At 43.6% G+C, this 17,985-nt stretch overlaps 1 protein-coding gene and 1 long non-coding RNA gene across 3 annotated transcripts in view; one reads left to right on the top strand and one right to left on the bottom strand.

Annotated features, from left to right (window-relative positions):
* Nucleotides 1-824, bottom strand: part of FAM117A (family with sequence similarity 117 member A) — a 42,413-nt gene extending 41,589 nt beyond the window's left edge. Inside the window, exon 1 of one of the 2 annotated variants that reach the window (XM_070389707.1) lies at nt 574-824. In XM_070389707.1, the coding sequence (XP_070245808.1) occupies nt 574-769 (196 nt within the window). In that variant the 5' untranslated portion in view covers nt 770-824. The remainder of the gene's footprint in view (nt 1-573) is intronic. The other variant, XM_070389708.1, reaches the window with a different exon arrangement.
* Nucleotides 825-1,208: 384 nt separating this feature from the next.
* LOC138992013 (uncharacterized) lies at nt 1,209-17,296 on the top strand. The gene is made up of 3 exons (XR_011467826.1): nt 1,209-1,290; nt 13,121-13,371; nt 17,016-17,296. It is a non-coding gene; the product is annotated as an uncharacterized lncRNA (long non-coding RNA).
* Nucleotides 17,297-17,985: the final 689 nt, after the last annotated feature.

Genomic DNA, 17,985 nt, shown 5'->3' with positions numbered 1-17,985 from the left:
CAAGCTCCAGGAGGTGCCATAAAGCGAAGCGCATATGAAGTGGTGGGAAAAGGAACTCCAGAGCTGCAGAACGGGATGCTGGGGCCAAACTCAAGTTGGAGAACTAACACATGGCTCCACGGGGCTCTCTCCATGCCCCTCCCCCTCAGCGTGCAGATATCCAACGCCCACCGGCTCCCCGCTCCAGTGCAATCCCTGCATAGGGCGCCCCCATCACGCGCCTCACACCTCGCTGCCACCCGTGCATCTTCCATTCACCCCCACACCACATCCCTGCCCACATTTCGGTTACGCCCCCAAAGCCAGCCTCCATCTGCCAGGACCTTCCCCTCACCTCCCGGCCCGACTCCCCTGCACTATGTCCCGGCGGTGCACTCCGCGTTCACCGCTCCTCGCTCTCGCTCCTTCCGTCCTCGCAGACTCTCCGCGACCCCCTTTCTCTTCCTTCGCCCCTATTCCACTTCCCCCTTACACTTTTCCCCCTACCCCTCCCCCCGACACGCGAGCCACCACCCCCCCCCTCCACCCCCGCCAACGGCTCCCTCAGCGGCACGCACTCCAGGCCCGGCTCACCTGCGCGGCCACCCCCGTCCCGGCGCTGGTGCGGCTGCTGCAGCTGGAAGGGGACGGTGGCCCTGAGCGGCTGCAGACCAGCCCGGGGGGAGCCGGCAGGGACTGGAGGAGAGCAGCCCCGCCGGAGCCCCCCGGCCCCTCCGCGACCCGGCCCCCAGGCACCTCCGCCTCTGCCGCCTGCTGCGGCCCCCGCCATCGCCCTCCCGCCGGACCGCTCGCCCGCCTCGGACCCACAGCGAGCCCCACACAGCCCCCAACCCCCGCTGCAGCTGCTTATCTGCCCTACGGGGCGGCGACCGGCCCCCCTCAGCCCAGAGCCCTCATTGGCCTACGGATCCCCAGACCCCTCCTCCCAACCAATCCGCGGCTTGATCTTCCTCTACCAGAGGATGATTGGTTAATATGCCTAGCGATCCAACCCCAAGACCCCACCTCCATCCCACCTCCGCCGGCTGCCCCACGTCCGAGAGTTCGCTGATTGGTCCGTCCGGAAGGGGGCTGGTTCTCCGGTACCGCCAATGACAAGATGCAGAAAAAGGGAGCGTCACACCCAGTCCCAGGTAGTATGCAAATACTATGTCACGTGACGTCAAGCAAAGTGGGGGCGGGGCCGGGGCCGGGGCCGGGGCCGAGGCCGGGTGTAAGATGGAATAAAGCAGTAGTGAAATCATCATGGGGAGCTGGGAGGAGTGTCAAACTTTCAGCAATTGAGTCCCGGTAAGTATGAAGAAAGCAATAACTTCAAAAAGCATTACTTTTGGTTTAACCTAAAAACAGTTTAAAATCCTCATAGGATCTCAATGTTGCTTGCAAGCTCTAAAGTAAATTTCTACAAATTAATGAAAAGTTTGCATAATATTTGCATGCGATTTGCATTATATCCGTGAACTTAATAGCTACTGTGCCTCATGTGGCACCACATTTGTCTTTCTTCACATATCTAAGTCCTTACTTGGTGTTGGTCCAACCTAAAAACGCAGCTGCTAGCTTGTGAATTAAACTGAGACTGAAAAGGAGCAGAGTTGTCCATTCCAAGTCTGTTCAGCAGAGTGGAAAGAACAAAGTAACTGAGAAAGTTGAGCAAATCTACACAGTGACTCCATAACCAAATCCTGGTCTTCCCAGCTCATTGCTCTCTGACCTACAAGTCAAAATGAACCTGAATGGGCCACAAAGAGAATGCACGCCCTTGTGAAAATCACATGCTATAATATATACATGAGACGTTTGAGGGGAAGAAGCATTTAAGTTACTGCTTAAAATTATTCTCTTCAAAAGAAAAAAATTATTACTCTTGGTATTCATTAACCATTTTGTTCTCTTATGTGGAAAAAGTGAAAGGCAATCAATCCTAGATTGTCTGTAATAAGGGACCATCCAAATAATTAGATAATTCCCTCCAGATTTATATTTAGCCATGATATCTATTTTTGATCTTGCTACAGATTTATCTTTCTATTTCTGTTTTTTCCCAGTTTAATGTTAAAATGAAAGTATTCCCTGAAGCCATACTAACTATTAATAATCAGAAAAAAGGAGGTAATCTGGAAGCACGCTGCAAGGCATTGAGAGGTCATTTTGGGGATTAAATATTGAAAGCAGATAATACCCAAAGTGGAAATTCAAGAGTTGGGTTAATATTAAAATCAGCCTATGTACAGAAAACAAATTGAGGATATGGAACACCCTAAAGAAAATTTTTCTTTGCAAAGAGTATATTCTTGCAGATTTGTAAAATGTACTTTAAGATGATATTTGAAATCTTTTTTACTGACAGGGAGATGATGTACTCCTTTTCTATGAAGTGGACAACTTTACCAAAGGCAGATAGGAATGAACAAAAATTGATGAACTGATAAAAATTTAGTCTTAATAAATAACTCAATTAAAAAAAAATCTTACAATTTATAACATTCCAGTTAGTTCAAAGTCTTCATGTATGTTTTTTTAATCCCCATGAAAATCTGGAAAAAGGAAACCATGATTTTTATTATGGTGCAGGTAGAGAAACTGAGGTCCAAAAAGGTGAATCTTTTTGATTCTTGACTCAGATCTCTATCAGATCTTAATAGACTACACTGCCTCATTATGGCACACTTTCATTAATAAAATCAGTAATAGTAGCAGCTAACATTCACAGAGTTTCTTTCTCCATAACAGGTATATCCTAAGTACCATGCATACATTGCCTCATTTAATTCTCATGAACATACCTATGAGATGGGTATTATCTCCTCTTCATGGAGGCTTCTGAAAGAAGCAAGATTGCTTACTGCCCAAGGTTACTCAGGCAGCCTGACTCCAGAGATGAACTCCTAATCTCTGTTATTATAAAACTTTCTTATAAACAAAAAAGGATTACTATTTACATTTTACATAAAGAGTCTCCAAAGATACAGTTTGGCTGAGATGTTAAAATTAACACTTGTCTTGTACTTCATAGCTTTCACATACACCATCTCATTTAATTTTCACAAGTGCGTAATAGGTAGACTATTATATGTACAATAGGTAGAAAATGAAAATATTATTGTCCCTATTTTACAGAAAGCTAAGTCCCAGAGGCTTAGATGACTTGCCCAAGATTGTCCACTTAATAAATGGCAGACCCAGGACAAACATCTTAGGTCTTTTGACTTCAGATTCAAGTATTTTCTCAACACACACTAAACTTCTGGACAATTAACTTGCCTGATAGCCAAAGTGTGGGCCAGTTGGCCTCTTAAAATCTATTCTTGCCTGACAACTTTGTCCATTTTAGTAAATTCTCAGGCAGTCTTAGAAGATGATGTGTGATTTTTACTGGTTGGGCCATATGGTGTGTGTTACAGGTAAAAGCCCGGAGTGAGGAATCTTGAAATACTTTGGACAAATGACTTCCTTTCTCTGAGCCAGAATCAACTGTGCTTTATCAACCTGATAGAGTTGTTCTAAAGAGAAAATGCCATATTATTGGGCAGTGGCATTCTTCCCTGGGATAGAAGAGGGCAGTCTCAAGGATATGGAGTTTAAATTTCATTTTAAAGCCAAAGTACCAAGAATAGAGGCCCTAGACAGTGGAAGAAGAGTTGGTGGAGGTGGCACAGCAGCTGAAGAACTGGATCTTCTGAATCCAGAGAGTCGTGTTCCTTCTTGATAAGCTGGCTAAAGACACTAAGATGGCCCAGCTGGAGGAATGCGAAGACAGGCGTGCAGAGGAGATCCCTGTCCTCTCCTTACCCCAGGTATCATGCCCAAGCAGCTGTCTCTCATTCCCTTCTCTATCACTGGTTGCTTCTCCTGGCATGGATATGATGGGAGGATAAAGACCTCATCTGAAGATCAACTCCTGTCTGTTTCCTCTAATTAAAGAAGCCAGAGTTTACGACTTCCCTGGTGGTCCAGTGACTAAGACTCCATGCTCCCAATGCAGGGGGCCTGGGTTCAATCCCTGGCCAGGGAACTCGATCCCATGTGCTGCAACTAAAGAACCTGCATGCTGCAACTATGACCCCACATAGCCAAATTAAAAAAAACATTCTTTTAAAAAGGAAGAAGCAGCCAGGGTTTGGGGGAGAGTGCGTGCTGCCAAGGGGAGGTTGCCTTAAAAGCATCTTCTAGCTTCAAGAAAACCTTTTCATTGTCTCTCTGTCATCTTTATCAACATGATTGTTACCAATTAATTTGCTTGTCACAAATTTATTGAAATGACCACTATGTGCCAGACACAGAGCTAGGCACTATGGAATGACAATAATATTCAGAGACATACTTCCTATTCTGGAGTTCATAACCCAGCAGGCCTTGGAGCCTGTAAGCAGAAGTGGTCTAGAGACATGTTCTGGGTGCTGCTTTCAGGGAGGTTGGTTGCAGGCACTCAAAAACATCAAAAGTGGAGGATTATGTAAAGTAATTAGCCTCCAATTAAAATAAATAAATTTAAATTTTAAAAAAAGTGGAGGATTACATACACCAAGTATATCAATAAATTATTTTTCATCTATGGGAGAATTATTTTCCTCAGAAGGTTCCAACAGCAAATGCTCAGCCTTTTGATCCTAGCCTGCTCTTGGGATGTCCACAGCTGTCACAAATAAATGAGGACTCAAATTATTTTTCCTACAAGTATGGGGTCAGAGGTATAGCCCTTTCCCAAGTAGTCCCTATAAGGCCTGGGGTCTTAAAAGCTGCAGATGTCTGAAGGGCTACCAAGGATGAAAGGCTTTGGAGATTGCTAGATCAGAGGATCTGTAGGATCCACTAGCTACTGAATTAAGAGAAGGTTGGGTTGTCATAGTCAAGAGAAGCTTTCCAGTTCTGAAGGTGCTGTCTGGCCCTACTTCTGGGGCACCTTGATCCTTTACCCTGTACATTTATGCCACAATAACCAACAAGAATGGAAATTTCAAATCACCATTTTTATTCTCTAGAATCTGATACTCAGGAGCAATTGTTCAGCAAAGATTAGAGAAGTCTTGATATTCCTTGGTACCTGGGACTATCTCTGAACTTCCTGGTAAATATATAAGTACTTACATCTTTGGCCCCTGGGTTCCAAAGTAATAAAGGCAAAAAATAAAATGACGCAGAAACACAGTGTCTTTTTCTGACCTACCTCATTCCCTCAGCCTCTGTCTGAAATGTCAGGCCTGGTTCCTCAGGGAACGAGATCCTGAGGAAATGGGGTCAGAGCTGAAGGAGCAGAGCAGCCTTAGAGGGATTGAGAAGGAGTGTTGAGGGAATGAATGAGGTTATGGGAACAGAGTAGGGAGGGGGGCTAGCCCTCAACATCTCTCCCACTCTGGGGGCCTCCCTTTCCTGCATCCCTGCTCTATTACTCCCAAGATAACTGTGGCCTGGATTTTGACCTTCGGGGCTCTGCCTGACACACTTTGTCCCTTGCTGCAGCCCACCACTTTCTGTCTTCTGCTTAGTTCTCTCACTTGTTCATTCTCCATCTCTCAGACTGGGTAATGTTCACTCCTTAACTCTTCTTTTCCTCTCAGTGGGAATCAACTTTTCTTGCTAAACTGCAGCGTTTTAAAACTGAAGTTTCCTCATCCTTAACAATAAAGGATTTGTTACATTTTAGAATTAAAAAAAAAAAAGTCTAAGTGTTAGTCACTCAGTCTTGTCCAACTCTTTGTGACCCCCATGGACAGTTCAGGGTCCTCTGGAACTCTCCAGGCAAAGAATACTGGATTGGGTAGCCATTCCCTTCTCCAGGGGATCGTCCTGACCCATAGGTAAAGGGTAAATGTGACATCAAAATGGGTAAATGAGACATCAAAATTTTGGTATACAGGACCTAGTGGCACTCCATGAAAAGTACAAAGACCCATTAGAGACTGTGTATGATCAGTCTAGTCCCTTCATTTTACAAATGGAGAAGTGGGTTTCAAGACAAGGGAAGGACTTGGTAGAGGTCAGTTGGCAAATAAGAGGCAGGACAGAAGACCAGGGCTCCTGCATCCTGGTCAGTGTTACCTCAAAACATAAATAACTTCCAAAAGAATTTATAGAGAATACTGTTCAGAAATAAAAGGGAATAAACTACTGATATATGTTACAATGTGGATGGACCTTAAAAACAATATGCTAAGTAAAAGGAGCCAGATACAAAACACCACATATTATATGATTCCATTTATGTGAACTATCTAGAAAAGGCAAATTTATAGAGAAAACAGATCAGAGGTTGCCTCCAGCTGAGAGTAGAAGCAGGGATTATCTGCAAACAGGCACAGTGGAACTTTTTGGGGTGATGGAAATGATCCAAAACTGGAATATGCTGATGGTTGCACAACTCTATAAACTTTAAAAAATCATAGAATTATACACGTATACTAAGTGAATTTTATGGTATATGATTTATGCCTCAATCAAGCTGCTTTTAAAAAAGGATTTATGTATGTTTATGGATGAGAGATCCCTGATGTGTGTCAGTTCAGTTCAGTTCAGTCGCTCAGTCGTGTCCGATTCTTTGCGACCTCATGTATCACAGCACGCCAGGCCTCCCTGTCCCTCACCAACTCCCGGAGTTACCCAGACTCACATCCATTGAGTCAGTGATGCCATCCAGCCATCTCATCCTCTGTCGTCCCCTTCTCCTCCTACCCCCAAACCGTCCCAGCATCAGAGTCTTTTTCCAATGAGTCAACTCTTCGCATGACGTGGCCAAAGTACTGGAGTTTCAGCTTTACCATCATTCCTTCCAAAGAAATCCCAGGGCTGATCTCCTTCAGAATGGACTGGTTGTATCTCCTTGCAGTCCAAGGGACTCTCAAGAGTCTTCTCCAACACCACAGTTCAAAAGCATCAATTCTTCGGCGCTCAGCCTTCTTCACAGTCCAACTCTCACATCCATACATGACCACAGGAAAAACCATAGCCTTGACTAGATGGACCTTTGTTGGCAAAGTAATGTCTCTGCTTTTGAATATGCTATCTAGGTTGGTCATAACTTTCCTTCCAAGGAGTAAGCGTTTTTTAATTTCATGGCTGCAGTCACCATCTGCAGTGATTTTGGAGCCCCAAAAAATAAAGTCTGACACTGTTTCCACTGTTTCCCCATCTATTTCCCATGAAGTGATGGGACCGGATGCCATGATCTTCATTTTCTGAATGTTGAGCTTTAAGCCAACTTTTTCACTCTCCACTTTCACTTTCATCAAGAGGCTTTTTAGTTCCTCTTCACTTTCTGCCATAAAGGTGGTGTCATCTGCATATCTGAGGTTATTGATATTTCTCCCAGCAATCTTGATTCCAGCTTGTGTTTCTTCCAGTCCAGCATTTCTCATGATGTACTCTGCATATAAATAAGCAGGGTGACATTATACAGCCTTGACGTACTCCTTTTCCTATTTGGAACCAGTCTGTTGTTTCATGTCCAGTTCTAACTGTTGCTTCCTGACCTGCATACAGATTTCTCAAGAGGCAGATCAGGTGGTCTGGTATTCCCATCTCTTTCAGAATTTTCCACAGTTTATTGTGATCCACACAGTCAAAGGCTTTGGCATAGTCAATAAAGCAGAAATAGATGTTTTTCTGGAACTCTCTTGCTTTTTCCATGATCCAGAGGATGTTGGCAATTTGATCTCTGGTTCTTCTGCCTTTTCTAAAACCAGCTTGAACATCAGGAAGTTCACGGTTCACATATTGCTGAAGACTGGCTTGGAGAATTTTGAGCATTACTTTACTAGCGTGTGAGATGAGTGCAATTGTGTAGTAGTTTGAGCATTCTTTGGCATTGCCTTTCTTTGGGATTAGAATGAAAACTGACCTTTTCCAGTCCTGTGGCCACTGCTGAGTTTTCCAGATTTGCTGGCATATTGAGTGCAGCACTTTCACAGCATCATCTTTCAGGATTTGAAATAGCTCCACAGGAATTCCATCACCTCCACTAGCTTTGTTCGTAGTGATGCTTTCTAAGGCCCACTTGACTTCACATTCCAGGATGTCTGGCTCTAGGTCAGTGATCACACCATCGTGATTATCTGGGTCGTGAAGATCTTTTTTGTACAGTTCTTCTGTGTATTCTTGCCACCTCTTCTTAATATCTTCTGCTTCTGTTAGGGCCATACCATTTCTGTCCTTTATCGAGCCCATCTTTGCATGAAATGTTCCCTTGGTATCTCTAATTTTCTTGAAGAGATCTCTAGTCTTTCCCATTCTGTTGTTTTCCTCTATTTCTTTGCATTGATCGTTGAGGAAGGCTTTCTTATCTCTTCTCGCTATTCTTTGGAACTCTGCATTCAGATGCTTATATCTTTCCTTTTCTCCTTTGCTTTTTGCTTCTCTTCTTTTCACAGCTATTTGTAAGGCCTCCCCAGACAGCCATTTTGCTTTTTGCATTTCTTTTCCATGGGGATGGTCTTGATCCCTGTCTCCTGTACAATGTCACGAACCTCAGTCCATAGTTCATCAGGCACTCTATCTATCAGATCTAGTCCCTTAAATCTATTTCTCACTTCCACTGTATAATCATAAGGGATTTGATTTAGGTAATGTGTGTCAGACCCTGCTAATCTTTTAAGGGAACATTTCATGAAAAAGATATACCTACCCCTATGATATCCATGTGCCAGCAAATTTGGAAAACTCAGCAGTGGCCACAGGACTGGAAAAGGTCAGTTTTCATTCTAATCCCAAAGAAAGGCAATGCCAAAGAATGCTCAAACTACCGCACAATTGCACTCATCTCACACTCTAGTAAAGTAATGCTCAAAATTCTCCAAGCCAGTCTTCAGCAATACGTGAACCGTGAACTTCCAGATGTTCAAACTGGTTTTAGAAAAGGCAGAGGAACCAGAGATCAAATTGCCAACATCCGCTGGATCATGGAAAAAGCAAGAGAGTTCCAGAAAAACATCTATTTCTGCTTTATTGACTATGCCAAAGCCTTTGACTGTGTGGATCACAATAAACTGTGGAAAATTCTGAAAGAGATGGAATACCAGACCCTCTGACCTGCCTCTTGAGAAATCTGTATGCAGGTCAGGAAGCAACAGTTAGAACTGGACATGAAACAACAGACTGGTTCCAAATAGGAAAAGGAGTACGTCAAGGCTGTATAATGTCACCCTGCTTATTTAACTTATATATGCAGAGTACATCATGAGAAATGCTGGACTGGAAGAAACACAAGCTGGAATCAAGATTGCCAGGAGAAATATCAATAACCTCAGATATGCAGATGACACCACCCTTATGGCAGAAAGTATAGAGGAATTAAAAAGCCTCTTGATGAAAGTGAAAGTGGAGAGTGAAAAAGTTGGCTTGAAGCTCAACATTCAGAAAACGAAGATCATGGCATCTGGTCCCATTACTTTATGGGAAATAGATGGGGAAACAGTGTCAGACTTTATTTTTGGGAGCTCCAAAATTACTGAAGATGGTGACTGCAGCCATGAAATTAAAAAACGCTTACTCCTTGGAAGGAAAGTTATGGCCAACCTAGATAGCATATTAAAAATCAGAGATATTACTTTGCCAACAAAGATCCATCGAGTCAAGGCTATGGTTTTTCCAGTGGTCATGTATGGATGTAAGAGTTGGACTGTGAAGAAAGCTGGGCACCGAAGAATTGACGCTTTTGAACTGTGGTGTTGGAGAAGACTCTTGAGAGTCCCTTGGACTGCAAGGAGATCCAACCAGTCTATCCTGAAGGAGACCAGTCCTAGGTATTCATTGGAAGGACTGATGCTGAGGCTGAAACTCGAAAACTTTGGCCGCCTCATGCAAAGAGTTGACTCATTGGAAAAGACCCTGAAGCTGGGAGGGATTGGGGGCAGGAGGAGAAGGGGACGACAGAGGATGATATGGCTGGATGGCATCACCGACTCGATGCACATAAATTTGGGTGAACTCCAGGAGTTGATGATGGACAGGGAGGCCTGGCGTGCTGAGATTCATGGGGTCACAAAGAGTTGGACACAACTGAGCTACTGAACTGAACTGATAATATCCCTAAAAGGTCACTGTGAGACACAAAAGATTTGGTTCTTTGACTTATGAAATATCCAGGTTAGCATTCTTCTTAAGTGTCCTCCTCACTAAAATATTGAAGTTTCTTGAGGAGAACAGGCATGTCTTGGTCCTCAGTCTAATGACTACACCCAGCACTATGACCAGCATGCAGATATTGCTTCACAAAAAGCAAATTAAAATAAACTTTAGTTCTGCAGTGTCATGTGATTATGGGTACCTTGAGGGACCATCTTTTTAGAGCAGCACCTTGGTGGGAACAGTTTGCATCCCCCACATATGACTCTCCCAGGTCCTTTAGAGATCAGTCTCTGGAGAGGAAATGCTGGTTGTGTATATCCTTAGAAGACTGTGTATAGACCAAAAGACCTATTCATTTCACACCACTTTAGACTTCTCTCTTCCCCACCATTGTTCCCATTTACCTTATCCAGGTCAGCCTCAAAAATACAATGACCCCTGGGCAAATAAGCTACAATACTCTAAACATTCTTCATCTAATTTCACATCTAATCCTCTCCCTTACCCTCACACCATGTACCAAATGAAGAATCAAGTACCATAAAATCCAGTTCAAAGATACTATAAATGTAACAGAAGAGACAAGTGATGTGAAAGTTGAGCTGTAGTTTGATTTCCTTCAGACCTAGGACATAGGCTCAGAAATTATTTTCAGAGCCAAGAATATTATCTAAAGGGCTTTTGTAATAGATAACTGTAAAATATCACTACAGATGTGTCCGCAGTTTTATCTTTTGTGCTTTGGAGATGATATTCCCCCTCAGTTCAGTTCAGTCGCTCAGTCATGTCCGACTCTTTGCAACCTCATGGACTGCAGCACACCAAGCTGCCCTGTCTACCGTCTTCATCATCAACTTCCAATCAGACCTCACTTCCTGCAAGCACTCCTCAGCTAATCCTGCAAGACAGTAATGATGCCTCCAGGACTTAGGTGTTTGGCCCATTATTTTGTGCACGCTTACTTAGCAGCATGAGTAGCTTCATAATTCCTCTTCTGTCATTTTATATGTTTGTCCTTTCTCCCCAATTATTTTTTTTTAATTAATTAACTTACTTTTGGTTGTGCTGGATCTTTGTTGCTTCGCACAAGCTTTAGTTGCTCTGGGTTTCAGCGAGCTGGGGCTCCTTTTCATTGTGGAGCATGCATCTCACTGTGTTGGCTTTTCATTGTGGAGCACAGGTTCTAGGCCTGCGGGCTTCAGTAGTAGCAGCATGTGGGCTTGGGAGTTGTGGCTAGAGGGCCCTAGAGCCCAGGCTCAGTAGTTGTGGCACATGGGCTTAGTTGCCCCGAGGCATGTGGAATCTTCCCCGACCAGGGATCGAACCCATATCCCTTACACTGGCAAGCGGATTCTTATCCACTGAGCCACCAAGGAAGTCCCCTTTCTCCCCAGTTCCAAGCAAAGGAACACATTTGCTCTGTTATTTCTTGTCAGTTACTAGGGCATGCCACTGCATCTGGCAATGTTGGGGCAAAGTTGATTATTTACATATTTGTTTTTCCAACTGTTTATGATCACTCCTGTAGGTTGAGGCTAAAAGTCCTGCAGACTAAAAGCAGGGAAGGCTTCAGGTTCTGTGAAGTCTAAGGCTCATACCACTTGAGGCTTCCTCAAGTTAAATAGTAAAATAATTATAGAATTAGGAATAAGGACTTGGAAGGGTTCTGTGCAAGTGAGGGGCTCTGACTCTTGAGTTTCATTAGCTTCACTGTATCTGTTTCTTACTGAAAAATGAAGTTATATCTCATCCAGCTCTTAAGCCCTGATTGATTAGGTGCCTCTTCCTGGCTTTTCCTATGGGTATCCTATATGCAGCAGATCTTTTCCACAAGATGCACCTCGCTCAATAAAATGGCCTTAGCAGCTGGGTCTCTCTATCTGGTGCAAAACTCCCAAAAGACTGTACTGACACTCCCCACACTCAGTAACTTGGTAGCACTCAGAATAATGCTTCTTTCAGAGCAGGTGATTTCTTGCTGTGCATGGTGGAGGGGGAGGTCCTTGTACCCAATTCTTCCTGGAAGACCCTGATGGCTGTAAGCTCAAGGGGTGATGTTGTGCAGCAGAAGGGCCTGGAATGCTCCAGTACATTCCACCAGTGGCCTCTGTAACCCCTGCTTCCATTCAACTTAGGCAAAGGCCTGGTAGTCTACAAAATAGTGTGTATTTTCCTTGGTCTGGCTTCTTCCATGACAGTCTGATAGCATCACACAAGTTGGTACCTTCCCTGGAAGCTCCATCCAATTCTCTGATCTACTGGTGTTTGCCTAGAATGTCAAGCCAGATTCTAGATCTCAACCCTGTCAATTTTTTGGCTATATACACCAAATTTTGATTTCTTCCCCAAATAGGTTAGAAATCCTGGGATCTCTGAATCAGTGGTGAGTCTGTGTTCCTCAGAATGCCCACGAAGCTTGTGCCACCTGAGGAGACACTAACATCAAGGCCCCAGGAAGAAAGCAATATACTCAGGATGCTATAGGCCATGTGCCCTGGCCAAAAGACATAGAAGAATACCACTTCTACTTACTGGGAGCTTCCTATAGGCTAAGTAATTTGCCCACATAATATTATTTAACTCTTAGTCACAGTTATTATATCCTATAAGTAGACATAACTATCCCCAGTTCACAGGTGAAAAAACTGAGACTCAGAAAGGTTAAGAAGTGTATTGAAGGGTATGCAGCTAGAGAAGACAGGTCCATCTGCCTTCAAAGACTATGTCTATAACCATTACGGAGGGGCTCAAAGGACTAAGTCAGAGGGATGCAGACCTGGAGGTCCACTCCTTATCCAGAAATTGAAGGTCAGAGTTAGGAAGACAGTCCAGATTGGTCATGCTATAATCCACTTCCCTGCCTCCCAGTCACTTCCCTGGGTCCTAAACTCCCTAGAACTCTGACTTTGTTTATATTGCAGAGAAGCAATGCTCAGAAATTATGGAGGTGATTCTGGCAGGTTCCAGCTGTTCTTGGTGAGGGAGTTGGAACATTTTTTGGAACTTCTTGACAAAAGCATGTCTCTTGTTCAGTGGACTAAATGCACTTCCTTTCTCCAAGTTTTCCCTACCTTAGAGAAAGAGAGAGAGATGGGGAAGCTGGGGGATTTCCATTAAGGAGAAACCAGAGACGATCAAAGGAGGAGGAGGGTGGTGCTGCCCTTTAAGAAAGCCGGCCAGAGCTCTGGAACTGGGACTCTTAAGAAACTTCTGTAATGTGCCAAGTAAAGTGAGAAAGCTCTTCGTGGGGTCAAAAGAGAAGCTACCAGAGGAGGCCCCACGGAAGACTTGGCAGAAGAGAGTGGGAAAGAGGTAAGAATCTATCCAGGACCAAAAGTGTGTTTTAATTCTGAACCCACCAAAACCAAAAAAAAAAGAAAAGGACTCATGCCTTGACTCCCTACTTCTGGGCTGGGGCAGCCAAATAAGGGGAACTCTTGCTGGACTGTGCTCTCCATCTTGACAGAAAACACGGCTGCACTGCCTGCTCAGCCTGCCAGAGCACTGCTGGAGAGAGCCACCAACCACTGCATTTGGTTGATAAATGATGGGCACCCCTGCCTGCTGCCCATTCTTGTTTTCTCCCTGCTTAGTTTGCAGCCTTCTGCCTGCTGGGGAGCCCCAGAGTAGGGGTGGGGAGAGAAGGGTCCTCCAGACAATATTAATACTCAGTGATTTATAGGCTGCTGTAAGGGGAGGAGGGAAGTCAGAGGCGACAAGCCCCTGGGACTAGTTTCCATAACACATCAGCATATCACTGACAAGAGTCAAATTATTTTTGTGATGCCTATGCCTTCAGGCCCATCTTTGAAAGACACAGCCCTTACCCTGCTGGTACCAGATAGGATGAGACCAGCAGAGCTGGCTGGAACAAGGCTAATGAACATACAACCAAGTCCGCAACCTTTACTTTAAGCCACACACTGCTGGGAGAGGGAAGAAATAAGTGAGGTCGAGCAGCTCAATAGCTGTTTTTGGAGGATTTATTTTTTTAATGTGCAAGAATTCTTTTGAACCCTCCATGGTTCTAAGAAAAACTGTTTGAAATGTCCCCACTTAAGGGGCCTGAGGTTAAGTGCCAGGGATGGAAGGCTAAATGCCAGGGATGCTGCTTGCAAGGATTCTTGGGACTGGGGCTAATGGCCTCCCTGCTGTGGGCTCAGGAATACCAGCCCCAGGCTCTGGTTGCCCTGAGAGATGCAGCCATTTTTATTTCTGTTTGAAGGGCATCATCTTCTGGGTTTTTCCCTTCTTTGGTGAAAACCAGAGTAGAATATGCCCATGGAACCAACAGGGCATGTGCCCAAGAGTCTGGAGGGCACTGGAGATAACAGTGTGAGGCAGGGTGAGATCAATGCTTTATATAGCTTAGAGTTTGGTCCCTGCTGGTGGAGAGACGATGCATTTTGTGGGAGTGCATAGTAATTGCCCTTCATAAGGATGATCTCAAAAGGTCAAGGGATGGGCCCTGAATAGCCCTAATGTCCCTGAAACAGTCTATTGTATAGCTATTGTCCATACATGTAAAGGAGCCCTTCTTGACCCTATTCATACTTTTCTGCCTCTGAGATTTCCCAAGTGAAAAACTGTATTCTACTTTATCCCCAGACCCACGTCTACCTCTTTCAAGCTTCAACAAAATAGTTCAACATACGTTTCTTGAGCTCCTACTATGTGCCAGACATCATGCTAGGTGCTGGGGATATAGAGATAAATAACACACAGTCTCTTCTCTGGGGAGTCCATAGTCTAGTTTTCAAAAAATTTTCCTTTGCACTGATTTTGGGGATTTAGTAAATAAATCTGTACTTATCTCCTTTATAGTTTCACATGGATGGATCAGAACCTCAGCCTCCATCTTTCCACAGCGTTTAAGATTTTGCCTCATATGGTAACTTCCACTTTCCTCTTGACCAATTTAGAAGTTTCTTTGGACTCTGATATGTCTTAGGAATTGAGTGACTACAATTAGATACTATATAGACACATCTACAAATGCTATATGCATGCGGGTACAAGAGTAATGTTATGTTTTCTAACTTCCTTCATTTATTATTATTACTGCCATTTTTTCATACATCCAATAGTTGCTAAGTGCCTGTTAAGTGCTATGTACCTTCCTAGGTGCTGAGAATGCAGTGGTAAGTAAAATGGACACTGCTTTCATGAAACCTTTAGGGTATGCATTGGGAGGACAGAAGGCAAAGGATCTAGATTAAACAGACATACAAATAGATATATAATTATAAACTGAGACAACTGGTATGAAGAAAAATGCAGGGTACTGTAACAGTATAGAAATGAGGGCTTTGGTCTAATCTAGAAGCTTTGGGGAAATAGTTCCCTGAGGAAATGACATTTGACTTTAGATCTGAAGGATTAGTAGAAAGAGGTGAAGAAGAAAATGAGGGAAGAAATTTCCAGTCAGCGTAAAGAGTATGTGCAAAGGTCCTGAGGTGGAAGGAACCAGGGCAGGAGGGTCAATGAGGTTAAAACACAGAGAATGAGGTTGTATGGAATGGGCTGGAGAATTAACCAGAGGGCAGATAATGCAGGGAAGGTCATGATAGTTGGACTAGGCCTTTTTGAAGCCCTCTCTTTCCTTCCAGGCCTATCTTTGGAGAATATAGTCAGGCCAGGTAAGAATTTCAGTTTTATCCTACAGAAGACTATGGAACCAAAGTCTTTATAGAATAGCTCATTTCCCTGGATTATTAATGCTACTTATATTTGTCTTGAAGGAGAACAGTAATGACTATTAGGAACTTTTACGAACTATTAGGAACTTTCCCAGTTTCCTGGCAGGGTGTGGCTACATGTCTGGCTGGCCCTCTGAAGGCCCAAAGCTGATGAACCAGCCCCAGCCTGGCAACCCTCAGGCAAGGGATGGCCCCTGTCAGTGTGGACAGAGGGGCAAGGGTGGAGGGTGGGTGGAGTGCTTTGCTTGAGGTATCGACTCTACAGTGACATTTGGAAGAGCCCCAAGACTACGGCTCTTGTTCCCTGATAAGTCTATCATATGCACACCCCCATTGAAATGGTCTTGCCACCCTTCCTACAGCAGCTGTGTGCCCCACCCCATCTGGGGAAGGCCTCTGGATAAGATCTCTGACTCTGCCCAGAACCTGAGGTCTTGGCCTTCTGAGTTCAGGCTTTAGTACTGTCTGGAGCCATGTATATACATATTTCTGATAGTTTTCCAGAGTTATTAATGGAAGCCATGGGAGAATAGGGTCAAGATGGTTGGATTGGGCCTTTCCGAAGCCCTCTCTTTCCTTCTGAGCCTATCTTTGGAGAATATGCTCTGGTGTAGTGACATCTACCGGCAAGGCTAGGCAGGAAAGAAAATGACCAGATGCCCACTCATCTCCAGGTAATTTCCAAACTAGTAAGAAAATCATCCTTCACCCCTGAGATTGGGTTGGATCAGTAACCTCAGTTGGTTAGAGCAAGACTAAGACGTCCAAGGTTGTGAGTCTGGACCATGTATGTGCTGATTTACCTTAAATAGAGAAATTATTTTCCTAGTTGTAGCTTGCATCCCTCACCCTGGCAGTTGATTCACATTTGGGGACAATTAGTCACAAGGGAGATTGACTAAGCATATGTAAGTGACTCAGAGAAACCCATTCCTAGCCCCTATTCTGGGGAAAACATCTCCCAACAAATGAAATGACCCTTAGTTTACAAATGGCAGAATGCAGGATCATTTTGCATCTTCCTGAAGTTGACTGGCTTGTGAATTTTTTTTTTCTTCTGGGACTCAATTTCTCCTAGGTAATCAGGAAAATAGTGTCTGTAAGCCATCTTCAAAGTTTCTGTAGTGGGCAAGAGTGACTACAGCTTTTAAAGTTGCTCCTCAGTTCTTGCTGAGGAAAGACATAACCTGCTTCCTCACTGCTTTTACCCATGTCATCTACACATTCTGTTCATAATCTCATTCTCTTTCTCAATAGCATGCATACTTGACAAAGACTTTACCACTAGAGATAATAGAGAAGCCAGAGAGAGTGAGGAGAAACTACCAGATAAATCATTACGAAGCAAATGTTCTCCTTTCTCAATAACATGGACTCAATAGCTGAATGTGGCTCAGACAAAGCATCTGTCTCTCCGTCTTTCAAACTTAAAAAGAAAATCATCAACACCTCAGTAGAGAAATGAGTAATGCACGGGATTTCATGGAAGAGGAAACAGGACTAGTAAATAAACACATGAAGACTGAAGTCCATCCTAACTAGAAATAAAATGAAAAGCACATTTGAGGTGCACTTTTCTTTCTTTTTTTTAACTAAACTTGCAAGATTTTATTAAGTGGTAACACTCAGTTCTGGGAACATCTTAAAATTGGTATCCTCCCACAAGGATGGTGACACTTTAAATTTGGACAAGTCTTTGGGGAAAAAAAATCAATGTAGAAGAGGTAGAAATAAAAACAGGGAGAGCTAAGATGCATGCAGACACTCACTGCATCATTATCTGACTTAAAAGAACCTCAATAATCCCAAACAGAGCATGTTATGTCACAGGGCCACATTACAACATTACACAGCAATTACAATTATGATTATGAGGACTACAGAGAAACAAGGAGATATTAAGAATGTGTAAAAAATATGGAATTTCATGTAAGCAATGAGTGCATCTATGCAAAATGTGTACATATAATAAAATGTATGCATGTGGAGAAAAATTGGAAGGCAATATGCAAACAATAAAAATAGCTCTATAGCAGCAGTGAGATTAAGGATGTTTTATTTTTTCAAACATTTATTTAGTGTTATTATACTGGATTAATAACTTTTGAAAAGGTGGAGAGGGTTGGTGCAGGTGTACGTCATACTCCCCCAGCCCCCACTATTACACACTGGTCCTAAATCGACAGCTCTAGGAGAAAAAGACCTGTCTGTTTATTCACAGAGTACA

The sequence above is a fragment of the Bos mutus genome, chromosome 19, assembly GCF_027580195.1.
Source record: "Bos mutus isolate GX-2022 chromosome 19, NWIPB_WYAK_1.1, whole genome shotgun sequence".
NCBI classification, from domain to species: Eukaryota; Metazoa; Chordata; class Mammalia; order Artiodactyla; family Bovidae; genus Bos; species Bos mutus.
This window is presented reverse-complemented; position numbering and strand designations above follow the sequence as displayed.